The sequence below is a fragment of the Triturus cristatus genome, chromosome 3_1 (genome assembly GCF_964204655.1).
Source record: "Triturus cristatus chromosome 3_1, aTriCri1.1, whole genome shotgun sequence".
Lineage (NCBI taxonomy): Eukaryota > Metazoa > Chordata > Amphibia > Caudata > Salamandridae > Triturus > Triturus cristatus.
The window spans coordinates 354,199,832-354,224,095 of record NC_140583.1 but is presented as its reverse complement, the minus strand read 5'-3'; the positions used below and the strand labels follow the sequence as shown (position 1 = coordinate 354,224,095).

The 24,264-nt window shown below is 42.9% G+C and overlaps 1 protein-coding gene across 1 annotated transcript in view; it reads left to right on the top strand.

Moving 5' to 3' along the window:
• MTMR10 (myotubularin related protein 10) overlaps positions 1–24,264 on the top strand; it is a 436,359-nt gene that overhangs the window by 406,900 nt on the left and 5,195 nt on the right. The window contains exons 14-15 of the mRNA XM_085644093.1: positions 3,231–3,401; positions 6,463–6,645. Of these exons, the coding sequence (XP_085500219.1) occupies positions 3,231–3,401; positions 6,463–6,645 (354 nt within the window). The remainder of the gene's footprint in view (positions 1–3,230; positions 3,402–6,462; positions 6,646–24,264) is intronic.

Below are 24,264 nucleotides of genomic sequence, written 5' to 3'. Positions count from 1 at the left end.
TAGCAAAATATGCTGTTTATACATAAAAGGGAATTTCCACCCCCAATAGCAAATACATATGAGTTTAATATTCTTATCCACCTCTCCCATGGTATTTCAGTTTCTTCTGCATCATTCAAGAAACAAGATGGTTGGTTCATACTAGCTGCCGCCATACCTTCAATAGAAAATAGAGATTAGATTACAGTTACCACTGTACCAGATATACAGGCACTCCTTCCCAAATGTTGTATACACATTTCCTCTAATATCTTTATAAGATAGTTCATCGTACCAAGAAGTCCTCTCTGTCTCTATTCAAATACATCAACCTATACAGAAGGTACACAGTGCACTCAAAATAGTCCTCTCAGTTTCTGTTAAAGAGAGAGATGGAGTAGTTACTCTTTATGGTATCTGGAAAATCTCCAGGCTGGATGGTGGAGCTAGCTTTCTAGACCCACCTGTAGCCAAATAATAAAGTAAGATTTACTTGTTTTGAAGATAAGACACCTGCTCCTCTATAGTTAGTTTTTAGTGAACGAGCTGCCAATGAAATTGATTAAATATTTCACTAAATATAGGCTTGGGCGCCACAAATACCGTTGAGGGCAATCCACTATAGAAGAAATCACTGAGCCCAATTGCACCGAGCACTCTCAAGGCCACTGATGAATCGCCGTGTTGCTCTACTCAAGACTGATTCTTCTGCTGCTCATACCGACCACCCACCACAGCCTCTGCTGATAACTCTGTGTGGCAGTGTTCCAGTACAACACCCACATGAGAGGGGGATTCATATGCTGCTCGCTCACTCTCCTGCAGGATTTACCTACTGCTTGCACAGAGCTCCCTCACGGCTGCTGATAAAGATCACTGAGTGGCTACTCCTACTGCTGCTCTTCTGGTTAGGGCATACTGTGCGTACCGTATCCGGCTGTGCAATACATTCAGCCTTGTATGCACCTGTACATTCAGATTATTCTGAGGCACATAACCGTTTGTATCAGCAGTTGGCCGAATGCAGCATAAGTATTGGCAGTAGGCTGAGTGCACTGATAATTACGTTTCATAAAACCTTAATGGTGTAATCACTCCCACTATAACTTGCAGGCACCTTCTAAGCAATACTTTGATTCAGGCAGGATTCTAAAAATGAACAATAGTGTTCAAAGCAAAAAGGGTATCAATCAGGAAGGATATAGTACTGTTGTTTGAAAGTCAAAATGTGAGTGAAGCTGCTTTGAAAAGGTCTTTACACTTTGAGGCAAAGATCCTGACCTTTAGATAATGAAGGAGATGAGCCTGTATGGCTCTCACTAGTTGGCCTTGTCCCCAGACTTTAATAAGACTAGTATTTCTGATCCTCCAAAACTGGGGCAGTGATTTTCTTTCCACAGAGACTCCATGTAGTGTCTGGAAATGAAGGACAAGGGTTAAAGAATTGTGTTCAGAATACTTGGCAGAGTCCAGACGTTTTCAGAGAACTGCTATATACTTTACCATAGCGTTTAATGCAAGTAAGTCCTCCAAACACACTCAGGTAGCTAAGATCCATGGGGCTAAATGTCTCCGAAGGCCAATTTAAATGAAATCTGGGCGCAGTCAGCAATCTGGAACTTCACAGCCCAGTCAGGATCTGGGGTTGCCGTTTGAATTGTCAGTCCTGCTACGTAGCCGTCAGCAACAGTCAGGACCACTACTTTGTGGGGCAGGGGACATACCACCAGGGATCGCTCAAGGAAATGCGCCTGTAGATGGCCCTCAGCTCACTGAATGGGTTGCAGTCCCAATGAAAATACTGAGTCTGACAGTAGTGGTGCGAAGGTGGCAAAGGAGAATGTCAAAGTCGCAGCAGTGCAATAATCATTCACCCCACCACATGGACTAATGGTCAAAATGCCAGGGGGCCACAGAGCCTGTTTTCCTCTGTCATCGAATACCCCTAAACACGCAAAGACAGTTTTACTCCCCTTGTGAGCCAGCAACACTATGGACCAGCCAAAATCACAGCACCTCCTTTCTCCAACACCACACTCCTTTTGTTGGAGCCCCTCTGGCAGTCGAGTGACACTGCTACATTCTCACTGGTCTAAACGGAGGGCGGAAACAGTCTCCAATGGCCACCACACATCTCTCCAGGATTGCATGGTCCTCGTGTTAGAAACATTGAAGACATATTCAGTGCATCATTTTTTTCCTATGATTATAGTGAGTTTTCCCATTTCCAGTACTCCTGCCTTTGAAGCTAAACTTGTATCAACCCCTTTTCCAAAACAGTAACGTCTTATATTAAACTGTACTCTGAGGTGGATATTATGCCTTTTTGCTGCAGGTCGAATTTTAGTTGAATGGTCCTTGGATCTTTGCTTGCTATTTAAGATGCCTGCAGATTGTTTCAAAACACAACTTATTTCCCAGAGTAAAGATCCATTATAATCATTAGTTCTTTCCAGTAGTGAAGGAACAGTGTTTGATGGAAATGCTCCACTCTTCAAATATTCTTCGGTTTACTTTTATAACCTCTAGGTGGAAGTAAAGCCTGTGATACTGAAATCAGAGGTGCAGCCTACTCTGTAAATACCTTGCATCTGTTTTGCTGAGTTGCCTGTTTCGCTGTTCTTGGAATGATGGGTGCCTGATCTCGGCAGGGATCAGGCACCCGTGGAGATTTTTTGTTATGTTTGTTGTATAAGGTAATCCTCATTAAGGTACTCCTTGCATAGGACTTCATAATCCCTTGGAATATACATGGTTTATTCTTTCCTTAGCTGTCATACTGTTGTGCATTAAATATTTTCATTTTCAATTGTATAGCTCTGCTGACTAGTACACTGCTGTACAGGTACTAGATTAGTCTGTTGCAATTAAACAATAACAAACGTAATGCTCGGAGCTCTTAATCATTGTTATTAAGTATACTTGTCCGTGTTTGTGGGAACACCAGCATGAGTGCACTCTCTAATGTGCATTATGGAAAGTGCTAAGGTTACGAACGAAAATTCTATACATCGTTTTTAGGTATCAAGTGAATTACTTGTCTGCAGAGGTGGAGCCCCACAAAGTGTAGCTGTCTCTAGAGACTGATGACGGTATGAATGTAGATGAATAATCTTAGTTCAAACTGTTATGTAGTACTGCTATTACAGTCTTCCATTCAGTGTTATCCGCTATTCAAAGATTGCTGAGAACTTTTTACTTATGACCTAGTTAATGTGTGGTAAATTTGTTTATCTTTTTTTTTCCTCAAGTCTCCTCTGTTTGTACTGTTCTTGGACTGTGTATGGCAACTGTTGGATCAATACCCTGCGGCTTTTCAGTTCACTGAAACTTACTTGACAGTACTGTATGATAGCACTCGAATCTCTCTGTTCGGCACTTTTCTTTTCAACTGCCCTCACGAGCGAGTTAAGCAGAGCACAGTAAGTATACCATTGTCTTTCCAGTTATTTTTCTTCAGGCATGTTTCACAATTTGACATCGGTAAAGATGAGCAGTGTTTTACCTAGCCCTAGAGCATTTGTAAATGAAATCTAAACGTGTTTTCAGATAAATATATGACTTCTGTGAATCGATGTTAATGCATATTCAGATTGCTTCTTAGCTTTTAGAAGCACACCTGTGACAATATTTTTAAGTTTATGTAGACCAATAATAGGCAAGAAGAGGGCAGTCACTGTTTTGCTCCAGGCTGCTGTGCTGCTTATGTTGAGTGTCGTAAAGGAATTTCGCCCTTTTCTCTTTCATCCTTGAGCCGCACATCTCTATCACCAAAGTGTATTATAATGTTTCCTCTAATCTGTGCATTCTGGCTGTTTTCACTTCCTTCGGGGTCGTCGAGCTATCCTATGTATTTTGTAAGGGCCCATCTCTCGAGACAACATCCTTTCTTGTTAGTTCAGATATTAGGTAACATGTTTTTGTATATGGTGCAATCAGTCTGCCAGAGTGGAAGCATGTTGTTGCTGCATAAAACTAGATGTCGCAGCAACAACATCCACTTTGTCTTCTCAAAACCTGTTATCTTTTATATCTATGGCCAATTCCGTGGGGGAATTTACCTCTGGAGGAGCACCAAAAGAAAGATGGGTGTATGACCAAAGGGTATTGAGATTGAATTTCTATATCTGATGATGACTCAAGTAGGTTGACAGCAGGACAACTTACACAAAAAGATCAAGTTGCTCTAATTCCACTCCATATTCACATATAAATAATTTGAGGGTATAAACACCACTCCCAGAAGGAATGAAATTAACTTTTTTATCTAACACTCCTCACAGAACACATAACCCTAGTCTCATGAGCAAAAAGAGAATCAGTCTCTTCCTCTGTTATTGTTTGCTCCCATGGGAAGGGGGCCTTATGGCTAAAAATGAAAGAATTCTTTCTTCCAAGTACGTATTTATTCAGAAACTTCTTCCTACTAGAAAAGTTTGAGGTTGATCATTGCTCTGTGAGAAAATCCTGAAAATACCATGTTCGAGGCATATGAGCTGTAGATCATATACTTGGGCATAGATCGCCATCTGGTGTTGGGCTTGGATATTTGCACTTTGATTTTGCCTTCAAAAAAGTCTTTGTAGTCACGAGATAGGTGACTCCTCCTTAGGGTGATAGTGCGCATGGGGATCGACTCCATCTCCAGATTATTTTTTTTCAGCCATCAGATTCGGATGTGATTTGCTGCGCTCCAGGTCAGTGTCGTTCTCGAACCCCCTTCAACGCACAATCCCTCACCACTCGACAGTATTGTCTCGATCACGTTTAAATCATCGACCTAGATCTTTGATGCGGGCCGTTGGGCCTATCCGCACCAATCACGCCATAAGTCAATGGAAAGAACTCCTTTAAAAAAATGCCCCGGGTGTGATGCTAAGTTCCCACACACCGATTTACACCAGGTTTGTAATCTCTGCCTCTCCCCGGAGCACGAGGACAAGAACTGCGAGGCCTGTGCATCTTTCAGGTTGAAGAAAACCATCTGTGACCGACAGGCTTGACGTCACGAAATGTCCAACAGAAGCAGCTCGATTCCGGACATCTTTGAAGCAGATCCCAGTGTCTAGAGAGGACAAAAAGTTGATGGAGAGATCTCCGTCTCCGAAGCCGACGACTCCGACATCGGAGACGAGGCAGTCACACCAGCTCAGCAGTCCGTGAGTACCGAGACCCCTCTCCTAACCAACCCCAAACTAAAGGCTCAGGTAACATCTTCGCCCTCGGGCTCAGGTCAACACCGGCAACACATTTCAGACACCCCGCCCTCGGGTCCGGCTATGAAACCGAAAGAAAAGCCTTCCGGCTCTGGCTCGAGCCAACCCCGTCCCGGTGCCGACAAGTCACCTTCGGCACCGAAGCCCTAAAGATGTGCCACACCCTTCTTCATCGGCACCGAAAACAGCCTCGATGCCGAAGCCCTCGGCGTCGAAACAAACGAAGGAAAAGCATTCAGAGCCGAAACAAGTTAAATCAAAACCTTTGGAGCTGAATAGTTTCTGAGCCACAAACTCCTATACCGAAAGCCCAAAGTCTGCCTGTGCTAGGCGCAGAATCCCAACGAGTCAGCAAGGAAGGCGGGGAGTCCTCTCCATCCACAACCGATCATTGGTTTGCAGCGACGGGACCAGGTAGCTGCTGTGCTCTGCCGGAGCTTGGTTTTTCCAGGGGGCACCGCTCACCCCACGGCCGAACACCGAGGCTGCTGCAGCACAACACCCTTTCCAAACTTGCTCTCAAACTGGGCACCGGCAGTAATACAGCACTGTGGGTGCAGGGAAGGCACCGGATAGATAGTACTTTATACAGGATCCTGAAGTTGCTGACGGAAACTCTGCTGAAATCCAGCTAGTCCGCCATGATGCCTGCCTACGCCCCATTGGTTACATCTGCTATAGAATACCCAAATAGTGACTCATTAAAGAGCCTAATATACTCTAACAAGTGACCCAGAACTTCAAGTGTTGTATTTATCAGTAAAAAAACAGGTGTAGAAGTGAAGACTGGTTAAATATAGAGAAGGACTTTTAGGCAACCGGTTTCCTGTCTGAAGCGTGGGTAATGCAAACGTAATGTTGCTGCCCGTCCTGAGACAGTTTACCGGGTTGATTAAAATTGCTTAAAACATTTGAAACCAATATTGTAAACATAGGCTACTGTCCATCTTATCTTAGGTTTTACTTTTTCTCCTCCCGATTTAATCTGCAGGTGCACAGTTAAGTTCTACTGGCCTTTTGAATACAATGGTGCCCTTTTCTGCGCAAACTATAGCATCATATACCTTAGTAGGCCAAACTAAAAGCATTTTGACCTGACAGGGTAGTTATCAGCGCACACATTTTTCGAATATTTTTCAATGCATTTTACTCCATACATCCTTCGTTAACCTGCAATAACATGACAGTATGAATTTAAAAGATATGCATATTCATTTGCACCTTACATATGTGATTACATTTGCAATTTCCAATGCCTGTCTTTCAGGAATTTGCCATTGGCAAAAATATCCAGCTTGGAGATGAAAAGGGTTTGAAATTCCCTAGTGTTTGGGACTGGTCTTTACAGTTTACTGCTGCAGATCGAGCCTTGTTTAATAACCCGCTGTATGTTGGAAAGAGTGTGACACCTGTGCAAAATGGATCTGTGAAGTCATTTAAACGGACAAAGGTAAAATATTGCTTTTTTACTTAAAGTTTATTAAAAATCAGCTATTTTACAAAATAATGAAAGTTTTTTCACCGAACAAACATAAGAGGCTCATTAAGAGAATACAGGGGACTTGGTTTGAGCCCCTAATGGAATGCTTGCAAATCGGTTCGCCACTGGCAATTGCTCTAGCATTCTACTCCATAATTTTTTCGCCCGCTGTGCCACGGCACACAAAGGCCCTCAGTATGCTGATCAGTGCTGACCCTGCTCCTTATAGGAACAGTGCATTCCCAAAGGCCAGCTGAGGAGACGCCACACGGCCTTCCAAGAAGAAGACCGCCGCTCACGCCTCCGGAGGTTTTCCTTCAGGAATATGTTGAAGTAATGCAATTTCTCTATGCTGACCATGTCGACACTGAGGAGGAGAGGCGCAAATAAGGTGGAGACAGCAGCCCTTTGTGTCTTGCCCCTGATGCTGCAAGGATGCATTTGAGGCGGATGTTGCATTCATGCAGTGACTTATGTTCCGAGTTATTCTAATGTTTTCCTTTCTACTACCGCACCAACTAATGAAGGCGCTGAATGGAAAGGCTGAACTACCATCAGCAATAATGGCTATATGTTGAATGTAACCTTGCTCACCTGGTTCTCAGCTGCGAACGCCTGCCCTAACCAGAAAAGAAGCCACCTTTAGATAGAATTCTGCAGTTTTTTGGGAACCTGAGTGCTACATAATTACAAGGGTTTCAACCACTAACACTATCCGTAGCAAACTTTCCCATGTAAATGTAGTATATCTATGTCCAACTGATGTTGTCTTAATTAATTCTGATTGATCCTGGGAATTCAAAGGTTGGCTTATGTTTTCTCGCCTGCATATTAGGATTTTTGAATATACCTTGAATATCCCAGTTCAGCAAAGCGGTAGGTCAGTATGACCTCATTTTATGTTGGGGTGGATCCCTTCATGAACCATGTTATTGGTCGTGTTGCTAAAAAAGGAACTCAATATTTGAGCTATTCGATCAGCTAATGTTTTGCGATAGGCTATGTAAAATGTGGCCGTGAAGTAGTCTGGGCCTGGAGCTTTGCCAGATTTCAAATTCTTAATTACTTTCTTAACCTCTTTAATGGTGATTTGGGAGTCTAGTGAGAAAGGATAGTGTGGTGCTAGAGTCTAGTAAAAGTCATTGAGGGGATATAAACATTTTATTTGTCATTCTTGAAAGATTTAATCTAGATCATCAATGTCTGGGAGTCCAACCAATCTAGGTCAACCTGGACCAGGCCTTGCTCCTTCTGCAGTCTCTGTGCCTTCGCTGAACATCTGACTCTTATTCCTTTTCTGTATTTTTCTCTTATCTTTTTCTGAACTGTTGTGACCTTTTCCAAACTCTTTGTGCCTCCTTCTGAACTTTCACACTCTTGCGCTCTTGAATCTTTTCACCTTGAATATTTCCATTCTCGTGCTCTTTTCAGACCACCTCGCCCCAACCTACCGGTGTCCTCTTTCAATCTCCCGCCTTCTTCCTCTTCCCTGCTCCTTACCTGATGTGCTGCGTCTTCTTCCTGGCATTTCTAGCCCCACCTCTAACAGGACCTATTGAATGGCGGCTACACAGAGGCCGCGCCGCAAGCACGCTGTTATTTGTGTCTGTCCGCGCCTGAACCACGCGCAGCGCCACGACCTCTGGTTGGATCACCCACTGCTACTCGGCAGCGACCCTTCACATGCTCAACACAGGATGCCTATTCACATGCTGTTGCTGCACTGAACCTCCCGGCACATTAGGGCCTTTCTCTTGCTTCCACTGTCGCTTCACCTGCAGAGCCACGCCCTCGCACTCACCCCATACTCCGACTCTCACACCATCCTCTCACAACCTCACCAAACACCACACCAGACCCTCAGCAAACATTCATGCTCAAAAAGCAAACGATCAAATTCTGAGATCTTCTCAGCAACATCGCTCCAGACCACCTCTTCTTGACGGAAATCTGGATGAATACCGCCTCATCTCCTGACATCGCTCTTGCTGACCAGCAGGATATAAGAGTGCGTGCCAAGACTGCCTTCACAAACAAGGAGGGGGACCCGCCATCATATACAAAGACACCCACATGCACAACTTCCACAGACCTGGATACTCCCGCCATTGAACAGATGCACTTCAGCCTACAAAACAACGACCGTTCCCCCCCCCTGAAGGGCACCCAAGCATACAGACTACCCAGGCCATGAAGCAACTACAGCAATTTCATATCTGATTTCTTCGTCCCCTCCCCATCAACTCCAAGGACGTCCTACTTCTCTTTCAATTACCATCTGGAAGTTCCCTCTGACCAGTGTACCACCAACCTCCTCAAGAGCCTGCACAACATAGGACTTTCTAAGCTTGGCCCAGACTCCACACACAGTTCAGGAAACACTCTGACTCAATCTTTATATCAGGCAACAGCTTCAGCTACCACTCTGCCTCGCCACTCACATGAACCAACCAATCCATCATCCACTGCAAAATCTCCACGCTAAAAGGCAAAGCTCCCATCTGCACCAAACTATCCAGCCGCAACTGGAACAGAATAATGCAAACTGACCTACACAGCACACTCGAATAAGACCCACAACCCACCACTGACAACCTTGTATAGGACCTCACCAACTTCAACCAGATGATGTCTAACTGTGCAGACCATCTTCACCCATCACAACTCATAAACACAGCAGAACCGACAAACAGACCTCCTGGTACACAGAAAAATTCTGGGACTACAAAAGATATAGCAAACAGCTGAAAGGAAATGAAGAGCCAACCAATCTATTAGGTCGCATTCCGGCACTACCACCAATTTTGGAAAGACACCAAGAAAAGATCCCTCACTGATCGTATCAAAGCTCACACTAACAATGGCAAAGAGATCTTTTCTATTATCAAGAAGATATTTGCTATTATCCAGGAGTAAATAACCTCAGAAGCTCCATTCAACTCCATCAACCCTTCCCAGAAAATATGCAACAGCCTCTCCAATTCTTCCACAAAAAAATTGAAAAAATCTACAATAACTTTGTAAAACAACCGAGCCCTAAGGACATCATAAGCAACCTGCCCACCTACCACGCAGGAACACCCCATACCTACTAGAAGACACTCACCAAGGAAGGCACCACGTCAATCATGAAAAACTTATACTCTGGGGCCCCACAGACCCCTGTCCACATCATATCTCCAACTTAGGAGGACCTTTGAGCAGCAAATTCCTCACTCACATCATCAACTCCTCCATTGTTTCGGCAGATTTCCCCGAGGATTGACAAAATGCTGCAGTCATGGCCCTCCACAAGAAACCTTCGGCAGACCCCAGCGAGATGAGCATTTTCTCCCCCCATCACCCTACTACCGTTCCAGCAAAAGTTAGAGAAGGCAATCCTGCATCAACTCACAACCACATGAAACTAGTCTTCTTGACCAGACCCAATGCAGCTTTCGAAGCAACCATAGCACGGAGACAGCACTCATCACCGCCACAGAGAAGATCCGCACCTTACTGGACTGAGGTGAAACAGGTGCCCTCATACTGCTGGACCTCTCCGCTGCGTTTGACACTGTCACACTCCAGCCCCATCAAAAAACTTACATGCAGCAGGCATCCAAGGTCAAGGCCTCGAATGGACATGTTCCTTCCTCACAGGGAGAACACAGTCAGGCTCCCTTCCTACACATCAGAGTCCAAGGATGTGACCTGCGGAGTGCCACACGGATTATATATCAGTCTTACCTTGTTCAGCATTTACATTACACCACTCACAAAGTCATTAGATATCCCTGCATCTCCTGTCATTTCCTAGGCCGATGACACCCAGCTCATCCTCTGTGCCCGGAAAGTTCTCCATGGCCAGATCCAACTTAACCAATGCATAATCCGCTTAGCAGAATGGATGGAAACCAACTGCCTGAAACTCGGCTCGCACAGGACGAAAGCGCTGATTTTCGTGACCAAGAACCGTTCATGGGACTCCACCTGGTGGCCGTCAGAGCTTGGTTCAACACCTATACCCACTAACCATGCAAGATACCTGGGTATCATCTTGGACAATAAACTCAACTTTGCCTCAGAGGTGAACGCAGTCAGCTTCTTCCGCTTTCACATGCTATGCATCCTCAGAAAAATCTTCATATGGATCCCCATGAGCATCCTGTCACTCAAGCGTTAGTCACTAGCAGACTAGACTATGGCAACACACTCTATGCCGAAATCTTCAGCTACCTCCTCCACCGACTTCAGGCCATCCAGAACAATACAGCTAGACTCATCCTGGCCCCCCCACGTCACATCACGCCAGGCTTCAAAGAACTCCACTACCTGCTGGCTTACACATGCTGCCAATTTAAACTCCTCATTCATATGTATAGAACGCACCAACATACATCAGCTGCCTTCACTTCCTCCAACCCACCAGCCTCCCACGAACACACCCACTGTATCCTCAAAAGCAGAACAGGTGGCTTAGCCTTCTCCTACATTGCACTCAAAACATGTAATGACCTCCCTCTTCAGATCAGGGTCTCCTCTTCGCTTCTTGAATTCTATAAGAGGCTGAAGACCTGGCAGTTCGACTAACCCCCAGCAGACAACCTACATACTTGCTTCAGCACCTGGATACTCTTCAGTATCCTGTCTGTATCCAGATGTTCTGCACAAATTCAAATAACTTTACACATGTCCCCATTTTTAGATTTTTTCTCTCATAATACTATCACTAGTCTATACAGCATATTTAGGCTTTTGTGTTTTCAGTTTCTATTTTAGTAAACGGGGGGGGTCCATTGTTTTCAATACCCTTAAAAAGCAGTGGCTATCAGTGGTTACACATTTTCTCGCCATTAAAAACAGTGTTTTTACGATGTTTATGGAATTGCTTTTATTATTGCTTGCTTTCTGCACTGATATTGCATTTGAATAGACTGTGTACAGGGTATATGCTGTGCAAATTAAAATCAAACTCATTATAGTACACCATACAATACTTTAGTGACTTTTTGGTCATGTGCACTCGCTCTTTTCTTTCCATGTAAATGTTTATCTGTGAAAAGGCCCTCTCAACATTGGCACTTGAGGCGGGCAACGCCAAAACTGCCAGTACACAATTTACTAACTCTTGGCCACTGACATAGCTTTCCATGCCAATACTGGTGCACCTGAAGATTGCGATTCTCTGGGACAGTTTCTGCAACATTGGCGTTGAACTGGACGCATATACCCTCAGTTATTGAAGTTGTCATAAATAAAACAGTACTTTAAAAAGTCCAGAGAAAATTCCCCTCTATGGAAGGGATCTAGAGCTTGTGCAGAGTACCTCGGTGAAGCTTCATTGACTTGAAATGCCATGGTTGGTGAAGGGACATTTCTATGCATCATTGCAAAACATTTCTCATGTACTGTAAAATAAAATTTCCTGAATTGCTCCTCTACATTTCTTTGCTTACCAAGTGGCTAGCATTCTAACATGGAACACGTTGCAGTGCCAAAGCCACAAAAAGTTGTCGCCCAGCCTACTCTCAAGGAGATGTTTTACATCTACAACAATTACGCTGAACACTTGGTAAACAAGGGTGTTTTCAGGCTCTAGTGTTTTTTATTACTTCCACTACAGCAGTCATGTTTTCCTGTAAAAATTCAAGAATGCAGTAGAGTGTACTTTTTTCACAGCACTATCAATGTGGGACCAAAGATCCTCACATTTCTTGCCTTTGGCATCATCACTAAGCAAAAAGTCTGTAAACAGTTGCCACATGGATAATATAGCATTCACGGCCTCTAGGACTGAGAACCACTGGCTGAATGACACAGTTTGGATGACTCTTTCTTTGATGCCACACAAAATGAGAAACATTTGTATTTTAGTTCCCGCGCATAACGAAACAGTGCACCAGAATGGACTACAAAGTCCATAGCATTCTTCATTAACTCTGAAGATTGCAAAGATGCTTTCAGCATACCATCTAGCAAGTGGCAAAGATCTCTTACAGGGAAGTACTTCAGCTCAGGTATCAATTTTGACAGGTCATCACACAACTTTTTCATATATGTAGCTGAATTACTGCAAATACAAACAGTATCACTGCAATATTTGTTGAACTTGGGAAGAGTTTTGCAGCAGCATTCCAAGTGGCACTGCGTTCTATGTTTTCGAAACATCTGGTGTCATGTTTTCTCCATTATCCCAGATGCTTGGTGACAGCACTCTTTTCAGATATACCTGTTACTACACCTTGCATTGAATGTTTAAAGCCTGGGTTGTTTGGCAATTCACCTACTATCAACACTGACTCGCTAGAAAAGGGGGCTGATGTATCAAAGGGTTTTGCCCATTCTCTGTCTGTGGGTAAATGTAATGGTACATATTGGGAAAGATTCTCATCAAAACAATCATTTTACCTATCACTGAAAGAATCAAATGTAGCTAAAATGTCAAATATGATTTTGATATTTCCTGATTTTCTACAGTTTACAAAATAATTAGATAAGACCTAAAACATGCTTCTAAACCCTGCATCTTTAGACCAAAGACCACAAAACTGAAAAAAGCCAAAGTAAGATGAAACAATTTAGTGACATCCCTAAACAACATAACTCCAGCAGAATAATATTAGCCCAGTCTTTCTTGCTGCTGCCTTGTATAACAAAGTTACATTGAATTGGCCCCTTCAGGAAAAAATAAAAAATACTCTTTCACTCACCTTTCTCTTTCTTTGAATAGCATTTAGTTTGTGGTTGGTAAGGTTTTTTTTCCAGTGTTTATATGTTTACACTGGTGAGGGCTATTTGCCTTCCGGTTGGGTTTTATCAGTTAATATAAGTTTAAACTTTAAACAGGAAAGGCCAAGCATATTGCAGGCTATGCCTAGATTATGGAGATTTGTAGTTATCCCCTTGCTTTTCCCAGATCTTTGTGTTTTACAGGAGCCAAGTAGCTTATGTTGCCTCTTAAAGTCTGCTATCTGTTTCTCAAGTTTTTGTATTCTTTCTTTGCTTTTCTAATAATAGTGGCTTTGTAAGAGATTAGTTCAGCTCTTATAACCGCTTTGTAGCACTCCATGCCATATCATACGTGGTTTTACCATTTGGGGTTTCTGTGAAGTAATTAGTTATGTGTTTTTTTACTGCAGAGGCGGGTATATATCAGCTGTCCACATTGGAGAAATATTTAGTTTTGTTAGCCTGTGTTGATGCATCCCCACAGTACCATGGATCCATGCTGACGTCAGTATTAAGAGGTCTGTAAACAAATATTCTCTGTCACCTATCTGTATTTAGCATTAATCCATTTTGGACATATCTCTGGATATTTATCTTTAAACTTTTTGCCCAGTCTCTTTGCGTTGCTTCTTCTGCAGCTTTGTTGTTGAAACTGCCGTTCATCTCTTTTGCTTAGTTAGTCTCTGTGGGTAGAGTGTTGTTGATTGAAAATAGTAATTTAAAACTCTGGTTGTAGGGGATCACCTCTGTGCTGAGATGGAATGTAGCTTTTCTCATTTTGTGTCACAGCAGATATATATTGAAAGATATGGATTTTCTACCCTTTTAGATTCAGTAGAGTTTGGCTTGCCGTGCCAGTGTTGAACTTTTGTCCTATCGAAAGTATTGGAATCTTGTCAACACATCAGGAAACAAACTTTTTTTAATTTGATGGACAGGTAGAACCCTATCAAGCAAATTTCTGTGTCGTCCGGGATTTGTAAAATCTTTTCCACATACATCTCGAGCACTGGCATTGAAATATCATTATTTATTCTGCAAACACAGAGATTATTTCTCTAGGCCTAGTTTCTCCATTGTCTGTTTTGTTCTGTAAGGCGTTGCATTAGATTTCAACTGCAGTGATTCTAACATGGAGTTAATCTTGCTCAAGTCTTTATTCTGTAAAATTTGTTTCAAGATGATCTATTGTTTCTATTTTTCGAATCGGATGATCGAATTCCACCAGGGATTAGGACAAGGCCTTTTTTCAAAGTTAAGTCCGTAATTAGGTTTTGAATATTTCCCCTTTATGGATGAACCTGGAAGGGCTGTTTGGGTGTCTGACTGATCTTTCTATGTAGTGAAGCAAACGGGGGTCTCCGCTGTCTTGTTTTAGTTACTTCAAGCATGTCTTTAATGTATGTTGCCTTCTGTCTTTTGATTTTGGTTGTAGTCATTTTTGCCCATTCTGTAAGCGCCTGTGGTAGTACCTCTCAATAATTAGCACTTTATCACTTTTTTGTGTATATTGCTGATGATGGTAAATCACAAACTGAGCTAGACAGAAAATCTGTATATTGTTTTCATGTCGGTAGCCTCCTTTTTATCCTCTATTTCAATAATGGGGACAGTTGTGGAGTGCTGTCTGCTTTGCACCCAACATCTCTGAATAATTCTGAGGACTAAAATCATGGTGGAGCTGCATCCGGTTATGAACAGTTGGGCGGTGAGGTGGGTGCCAACCAGTAGCTCCTTCAGTCTTCATTTAATAGCCCACGCCCCCCATCCCACCCGTACACCTTGCTCATTTCATTTCCTTTAATCATCAGGGATTTTCCATTTTCCTGTTTGCGCTATATCTGCAGGCCACATTCTTACTATGAGCTGCCTTTCTCTCCTGGTCCAGAATTGTGGTGTCTCTCAATTTGCTGATCCTTAAATCTGACATTTCTCATGCAACCAGTTTCTATCTCACTTCATAGCAGCTGCCTCTTGGAGAGTTAGATGAATCCACTCTTCAGGCACTTTTGAGGTTAGGTTGTTTTTGACTTGCATCTAGCCTCTTGTTTGTGAATCAGGAGTCCTATTTGATGCAGGATTGCTTCTTTTTTAAACTTCTGGTGTCAGTTTCTTATTGTGGTTGTTTTTATATTGAAGGATCAATCTTCGGAGTTTAGTAGATCTGCATCCTCTCGGCTATCCACTTTGATCATGCCCCAATTTCCAACTTTTTGATACCGGTGAGTGGGGTAATGGAGTTGCGTTTAGAGAATATTTACACCTATTTTTTCAGAAAATATGGATTCAGCATCATCTTCTGGATTGAAATGGGAAGCGTTAAGGGTCAAAGTACAGGCTACTGATTATTCTTCATTCATGAAGTGAGCAGGACCCTGCGTAGTGAGGTTGTTTTACTTTGCAAGTTATAGACTCTTGATAAGGAAACAGTGTGAAGCACTTTGTTGGCTGACTTAAAGGTAAAACCAGAAAGACGTGACAAGTAAGGATCATAATCGAATTTGCCCAACAGTATAGCAAGAGTAAAAAGAAAGGGAGAGTACTGGCACAACTGCATAATCAGAGTAAATGGAAACCACCAATTACTATTGTTAATGAGGGTGTTCTTTTATTCATTTATTATTAGGTATTTTAAAGATCTGTACGGACACCACATACTTCTGAATAGGGAGCAGAGCTGCGACTTGATGGAGGATGTTGTCTAAGGCTCCCAGAGGCGGTGGAGTTGCTCTGGACTTACCAGTACAGGAAGATGGGATCAGTTGGCTATACAGATTTAGGTTGATTGAAACCTTCCATAACTGTAAATTGTGGAACAAATTGAAGAATCTGTATTGGCACTAGTTAGAGGGTGACTGGTTGATTAGAAACACTTGCTGGTTGTAGTTTAGTTGATTTTGTAGATCTGCCAATAGGTTTCGGATGGACCTTTTCAATATTTGGAAATTATAATTAGTTGAAACTGACCCAAACAATATTGAAAAAAGACCCTGCCGATATCCTGAAAGAAGTAAAGCAGTCCATGGAATACTGGGAGAGTTCACAATGAAATTATGAATGAATACATTCATGGAATAAGCAAGGACGAAATCTGAGAATGTTTTTTTATAGAAATTAAAAAAATTAAGTGAAGAAACTTTGTTTCAAGAAAAAGTGCACGCATCTTTAGGACTGATTCGTCCGACCCACGTAGCCTCATTTTATGTATGAGCACTGCTAGACACAGTGCTAAGATGGAGTAGCACACAACTAATTCTGAAGAAATTTTTTATAGTAGTGAAACCTGAGTGCACAGAAAAATTGAACTGTTTACTAAGAGTTCACAATGACACATCAGTAGAATTTTGCTGGTTAAAGCTGTCCTCTTGATTGTGATATATTTTTCAGTAATGATGATGCGTACACCTAAAGTTGTTTTTAGGTTGTCAGGGAAGTAACTCCTGTTCTTTCATTGTAGTGGCGGGCCTGTAAGGACAGCTTTCCACAACAAGCTGAATGTATCTTATTCAGATGGTGAACTAAAGCCCTGTGCTTTTAATCATACTTCTTTGTCTCTGTTTGGAAAGAACGCCTTGGTCCAGTGGGTTTTGATAGAAAAGAGTGCCGTAGGTGACAAAGAATTATTCGGTATCCAGGTTACGTGTCAAAGAATTATTGAGAATCCAGTGTAAGTTTGTTGATAATTCTAAAGAACTTCCAGGTTCTGTGGGCACAATAGATGAAACATGGAAGAAGGCTGTAACTCTGAAAGTAGAAAAGGTTTCTTTTTTAACCTGGGAAGAGCAGCAGAAGTACATAAATAGAATAAGGCCATTACTTGAAATATATACAAAAGATGTATAACTAAACCAGTTTTCAGAATGAGAAGGGGGAAACCCTCTACTTAGGAGGTTGCCATTCACTTGTCTTCCAAATCATTCTTTAACAGTCCACAAAGTTCCATCCATCTTACATCTCCTATCACCTTTCTCCACCATCACCACGTCCATCTTTTAGTAATCCATACAGGTGTACCACAAATATCTGATATGAGCCAGAATTTGGCGATTCATAGGTTAGCTATAACAGTTGTGACATGCACTACCCACTCAGTAGGAGCTTTTTATGCTGATACAAAAACAATGTATCAGATCCCAGCATGGGGTAAGCTGCTGCCCTGTCATAGTATACATTTCTGATGAACAATTCTAACCGAAGATCCCTCGCCTCACAATTTTCCCCAGGCACCAGACTGGAGAATTTTCCATTAAGGATCCCATGTGCGAGAGGCGGTGTCATTTGGCTCCATGCTGACTACTTAACACCACTGAAGCAATGGCGCAAAGCAGTTTATAAGCCTCACTCATGCGCTGACATCAATTACTTTTTTTTACGCCTTCCTTCACTGATCTGGAGCTCCGCTCCCACCTTTGCCAGTTTTTCCAACAACTCCAAACAACTCTTCTACTATGCATTTGGAATCAGTGTCTCCCCCCAACAACTGCAGAATTCAAGCCGTGCCTTAACTGCAGGAAGCAATTATCAATCGTGGACTAAAGCTAGGTATGCCTTTGATGTTCAGGCTCTGCCTACGATTCACAATAGTGTGACAAATGCATCCAAAGGTGATTCAAGACCATGAGTTATACACCTCTGAACTTCAGAAGTTGTTGTGATCTATGCACGGGTCCTGCTCCTAGTTGGAGCTCCAGTCTGAGTCATACGGCCCTTCCCACAAAGCTCCACTTCCCATTCGAAGTCTTTGGGTAAGTCAAAGCCCAAGTGCAAGCATAAAAGAGCTATGTGGGACTTGTACCAGTGTCATGCCCTGAAGACATGCCTGGATGAGGTCAACTGGATTTTCTGGCAATATGATAGACATGCCCTTGGATCGGTCTCACCTCTTAGGAAAAGGCAGACTGAAAAACTTAATGGATAGTAAGGCCACAGCATGTTCCTTGGTGCTATTGATTCCTGCAAAGCAATTTCCTCATCAGTTCCGCAAATCTAGGTGCTGCTCCAAAGGGCTAGCCTATTGGCAGTGACTGGGTTTCTGACCAGTGATAAAAACCGACAAAGTAGCCCTTTCAGAGCCACAAAGGCAACACTAGCAGACATTGCACAGGCCAGAAGGGACTCCAGTCATCTTACTCCTGTTTCCCTGCTACAATTACCAACAAGCGCTTTAGTTTGCCCTCAGTGCCTCACGTGGGGGGAGGGGGGGTCAAGATTGGGTGCTTCCTCCCAGGTTGGAGAGCCATCACGTCCAACCTATAGGCTTGCAGATTGGTCACAAAGGCCTAGGCACTACCCTTCCTCTGCTCCTCACCCATCATTCCTCACATACCATCACAAATATTGCAGGAGGATCTGTCCATCCTCCTGCTGGAGGTGCATCTCTTACCCTCCACAGGTGCAATTAAATGGGCACCGACTGAAAGAGGCGAAGAATGTTATTTGCAGAACTTCCTTCTTCTGAAAAAGGACCGGGGCACTCACTGTATCTTCCTCCTCTAAATGCTTCCCTGTGGAATGACAAATTCAAAATGCTCACATTACTCTGTTCGCATTAGATGGGATCTGAGCTAGACTGGATCGTGCACTTGGACTTGTAGAATGCATTTTTTTCATATACATGTTCTGCAGCCACACAAGCATTACCTACAATTCAAGGTGAACCCTAACAATTTGTGAATATCCGGGCTTCCCTTCTGCATTGCCTCTGCACCTCTGGTGTTTATGAAAGTGATAGTGTGTTCACTGCTCATCTTCTGAGGCTGAATGTTCCAGTATTCCCATACCTCATGACTGCCTGCTGAAGGTGAGTTTGCTGCAGTCAGTGATGGATTACCTCTGGCTGACGTTTGCACTAACCTCATTGGGTTTACTATAAACAAGCCAAATTTCCAGCTAATTCCATTATAGAGGCTTCCATTCATTGGGGGCAATCTTCAAGGCATTTCCTCCACTGCACCGACATTGGGACTATGGTCCTGTTATTTCATGGTCGATCCTGTATTCTGATGAGGGTGGCTCAGATTTCTTGGCCTCGTGCATCCACTTTGTCAGATGTTGCAGGAGTGCCCTGCAGTGGAACTTGAAATCTCAGTGGGATCAGCTGCAAGGCTGCTTTTTTGAGACTATGCAGGTCTCAGAGGCGGCGGCCCAAGATCTGCAGTAGTGGGTGACCAGTCCTAATTTGTCTTCCGGGAGCACACGCTCTCTTCACTACACAGAGCAGGCAGTGGTACTGAATGCATCGCTTCTTGGTTGAAGAGGAGATCTGCAAGATTTAGAGGTCGGAGTCCTCTGGTCTCCAGCGAAGGGGGCCTGCTCGATTTCAACATGCTGCATCTATCAGCCCTCAAGGCTTTCATGCCATTCATCGGAAGAAGCTGGTGCACATTCTCAAAGACCACATTACCGTCATATGGTACTGCAACAGTCAGGGCAGAGTGGGGTCCTGGTACCTGTGCCACTAGGCTTTGTGGATTTGGAAGCTATTGGAGCAGCCAAACATCTTTCTTGTTGCAAAATAACTGGCAGGATCCCTGAACGCCCAATTGGACAAAATGATTAGCCTTCATCTAGCAGACCACTAGCAGCGTCTGCATCCTGAGCTGGTGCAGGTCATATTCGACTATCTGAGAGAGCCCTTGCTACATCATTGAACACACATTGTCAAGTCATAGGTTTTTTCTATAGCGCAAAACATATCACTCCGAAGAGTCTCATGGCGCTTGCAGCGGCTCTGAAGTGGAAGGAACTGAGGAAGATACTAGTCAAACAGCCATGTCTTCAGTTTTTTTCGAAAACAGCTATGAATAGAGGTGGATCGTAGGTTGACAGGCAGTCTATTCCAGGAGGCCGGAGCTAGGTACGAAAAGCATCTACCACCTTGTCTGGTGGTGTGTATTCTGAAAGGAGTGAGCAAAAACTTGGTACTGGACCTGAGTGCCCTCTGAGGCTTGTACCAGCAGAGTTTTTTGGACCAGTATTTTGGGCTTTTCCCATAGAGGTACTTATGCGTAAGGCATAGGACCTTAAAGAGAATGCGCTTTCTCACTGGGAGCCAGTGTAGAGCTCTGAGACATGGGGCAGACGATGTTCGGTAGGGCATGTTCAGGGTCAATTTAGCCGCAGTGTTTTGTAAAATCTGCAGTTTGTTTAGAAAGGTTTCGTTTCTGGACTGCAAAAGTGCGTTGCCATAGTCCATTCGATTAGAGACCCTGAATAAGGGGTTTTCAGGCTTCCAGGGGGAGCCATTTAAAAACTTTCCGCAACGTGCGCATTATTCCAAAACCTGTACTAGTAATGTGGTTGACCTGGGCCCGCATGGACAGTTGGTTGTCCAGATGAAAGCCCAGTTTTGTGCACTGGAGTTTTTGCAAGAGCACTCTTTTGAGGACACGTTCTGGCTGGAATAGGACAAGAGATTCCTATGTGCTGCTACCTCTCCTGCCCGAGTTCTGAATGAGAGCGATCAAGCGCAGGAATCCAAATTGTCACAGAATGGGCCAGAAGAGTGTATTACCTGGACCTTCTTAGTATGAGCATCTGTCTTCTTGATCATCAAACACGTCTGGAGGACCTCCTATTTTAACAGGGTGGGGTCCTTCATCCGAACGTTTGCAACTTACACCTCCATGCATAGAGATTGAGCAAAAGCAATTAATTGCATTTGATTTGCCGTATGAAGTGGTGGATTTCAATCCTTTTTGCCAGATGCCTTCCACGAAATGTATATATGCTGAGGGCTGGAAACATTTGTGACCTGGTGCAGTGCTTTAAGTTTCTACATTGATCATACCAAGGGCCATTGAGTGGACAATCTGTTTTTTGTGGAATTTTCTGGAGTAAACAAAGCAAAGCCTGTGCATAAGCAGACAATGTTGAGGTGACTAGTTCTCTACATCAAGATCTGCTACATTCTGGCAAGAAGGAACCCCATGGAAGGTCTAAGAGCCCATTCTACCAAGGCCGCTCCCACTGCTTTGGTGTAAGGAGTGCCTGTGCTTGATAATTGCAGGGTTGCAATGTGGGCAGTAGTGCATACGTTCATGTGGCGTGACGTATAAAAGGTCAATCGGGAAGGACACTCACCCGCTCGGCTATGGAAGACTTTTTTGTTTGAATCCACTCCCCATTCTCTCAACCCCTGGGGGGGGGGGAGGAGGGGGGTGACTGCTTTGATATCTATTTTAAGATGAGGTTTCTAGGTACAAGTATCCATCAGAAGGACTAGTTACTTGCCTTCAGTAATGCTCTTCCAGGTAGCATACCACAGGTCTCTAGTAATGTGCTGAAGATACACCTTCGAAGGGAATTTAAGTTTTATTGATTCAGACGCCTTCGGGTAGTGGTTGTGGGGATCCTCGTCTCATCCAACACAGTAGACCAGTCACTTCTTTACTTAATAACATTGTGGAACTGAGCAACTCTGACATTGTCCCATGGTTGCGCCTGATGGGGATATGCAGGACTCCGCACCCAGTTCTTGCCTTGTGCGGGTGTACAGTAGATTGATCTAGGACAGTAGCTACCTAGAGGGAGGGTTTTGCATCAATGGGTCTATGAAAAGATGAACTACTTCACCTTACTGAAGCATTAATGGCGGATATGTTCTAGGTCTTTCCAAATACATTTTTTGCCACAGGTCCATCACAAAAGGGTGTCATGAGAAAATAGAGCTCTGTGGAGCGGGCATTTGTGCTCTTTAAAGCACATTTCCATTGCCTGCATGCATCTGGTGGAGCCCTCTTCTGGTCACTTGAAATAGGCAAAATAGTTGTTGTCTGATGTATGCTGCACAAAATTGCAGTGCAGTGGAACATCCCATTCATCCTTGAGGATTACTTTAGTGATTAAGACCAGGGTGGTGATGTTGAATATGTTGGTGAAATGTCTTTTGTCTATTTGGAATCATTGTAAAGACTAACATACCAAAATGAATCAACAAGTTAATGTAGGTGGCTCAATATAATTAGCAAAGCTATGTTGATTTTTTAAATAAAGATCACACTCATATGTATATTATGAAAGAATTGGTATGGTTATGTGAAATAAACTGGGTGTATTTATTTAACGATTTAATGGCTAGTAAACTTGTCTTGTATATGAGGATAATAATGACTTGTTCTAAAAATGAAAAACACCAAAATATTAAAGATTGTGTTATATGTCATGAGCATACTTTTGACTACATACTGTAGTTTTCCACTTTGGAATTTACAGGTGAACAAAGAAGGCAGGAAGATTGTAATGAATTGGGTATTTCATGGCAAGGGCATATCGGTGGCATCTGTTCATGCCCATAACCAGAATTCTTTAGATGTGCTTTTACAAGTATCCTGTCATTTGCTACTAGCCCGGAAATTGTAGAGTGGGACCGGAATTTAGTGCTAAATAATAGTACGATAAATCTAGCAGTTGCTACAGAGCATCACAGCTTTATCGAGTGAAGGGAAGCATGAGCAGACATGGGCTTAATTGATGCCTGGGGTTGATCTCAGCTTACCGACTGTCTTATGCAAGACTGAAATTTAAATTTATTAATAGACGTTCGAGGGTGGTGGAATGAGGAGTCCAGATCACTTACCAGTGAACTGCAAGCTGTAATGGGAACCTAATGGTAAACAGGATTCTAGTCCTATAACAAAGGTCTGCTACTTGATCAGGTAGTCTCATTATTTTTGACGGACCACAATTGAGAAACTTTAAAGTTCAGTGGGACTGAGTATTGTAGTCTGAATGTGGGTATGATTCCCTCAAGGTAGCAGTAATAAAGGGTCATTAAGGAACCTCATAATTCAGTGTCGACGAGACTCTAAGAAATTGGGAAAGATCTTCACATCTACATTTAACAAAGAGATGGTCCTTTAAGATCTGCATGGTTCATGGTTTTTCCATGGAAGAATAGAACTACTTAGAGAATGTCTTCTTGAAGCTATCTGGGCCTGAAGCTATTGATGATTAAAGGTTTGTTACGGTCATAAATACTCCTTTTTTTTTTTTTTCTTTTTTTTTTTCTATATAAATAAGGCTGATCCAACTGGACAGTCTGTTCAACTGAGAGACAGGGTAATTGAGCCTTGTTAATATGATGATGGCTCTTGCCTTCATTTGAGTCCTCAGTTGCAGGTTATAAACAAAGAGAACAAATGGAACTGGTGCATTTTGTTGTTTTGTGAGTTATACCATTTCCCTTCGTTTTCACTAATCGTTGCCACATAAGACACCCACCAGAAATGATCTTAATTTTGCACCAACAGTTTCTCAGCTTTGTTGTACTTCAACTCTGTTTCTATCCTTAGAAAAGTGGATGACGTGAGAAAAACCTTTTTACTCCCTCTTGCTAGTTAGTCTTTCCATCATTTCTGTTAGCAGTTTCGGTTTCCAATACAGCTTCACTTAAACCATATTACTTCAATTTCATTTCTGATACATAGGTAAATTTTCATTCTTAGCTGTTGGGATGTATAGCTTGTTCAGTTAAACTTCTGATGATTCAGTACATTAAATGGGACTAGTTTCCACTTGGGAGCCACAGAAGGATGTGATCCTTTAACTCTGATCCACTCCTAGTTTATGGGTTGGCATATGCAGTTGATGGACTCGAGCCTGAAGTTAACTGGTAACCATTACAAGTTGATCATAGTTGTGCAATACTAGATGTAGCATCTATATTAATTTCTGAATTTGGAAAAATATATATATTTTTTTACCTTGAAGAGTACTTGTGTGATCAGACCCAAGCGTCAGCCATAATTTTTTAGGAAGATTCTGAAGCTTAAAAAAGGACAAAGCAGTTATAGCAATTCATCAACCTGACTGAAAGGCCTTACGCAGCAATATTGACTACTGAAAGACTGCTTGTCCTTGATTCTGTTGTATGCACAT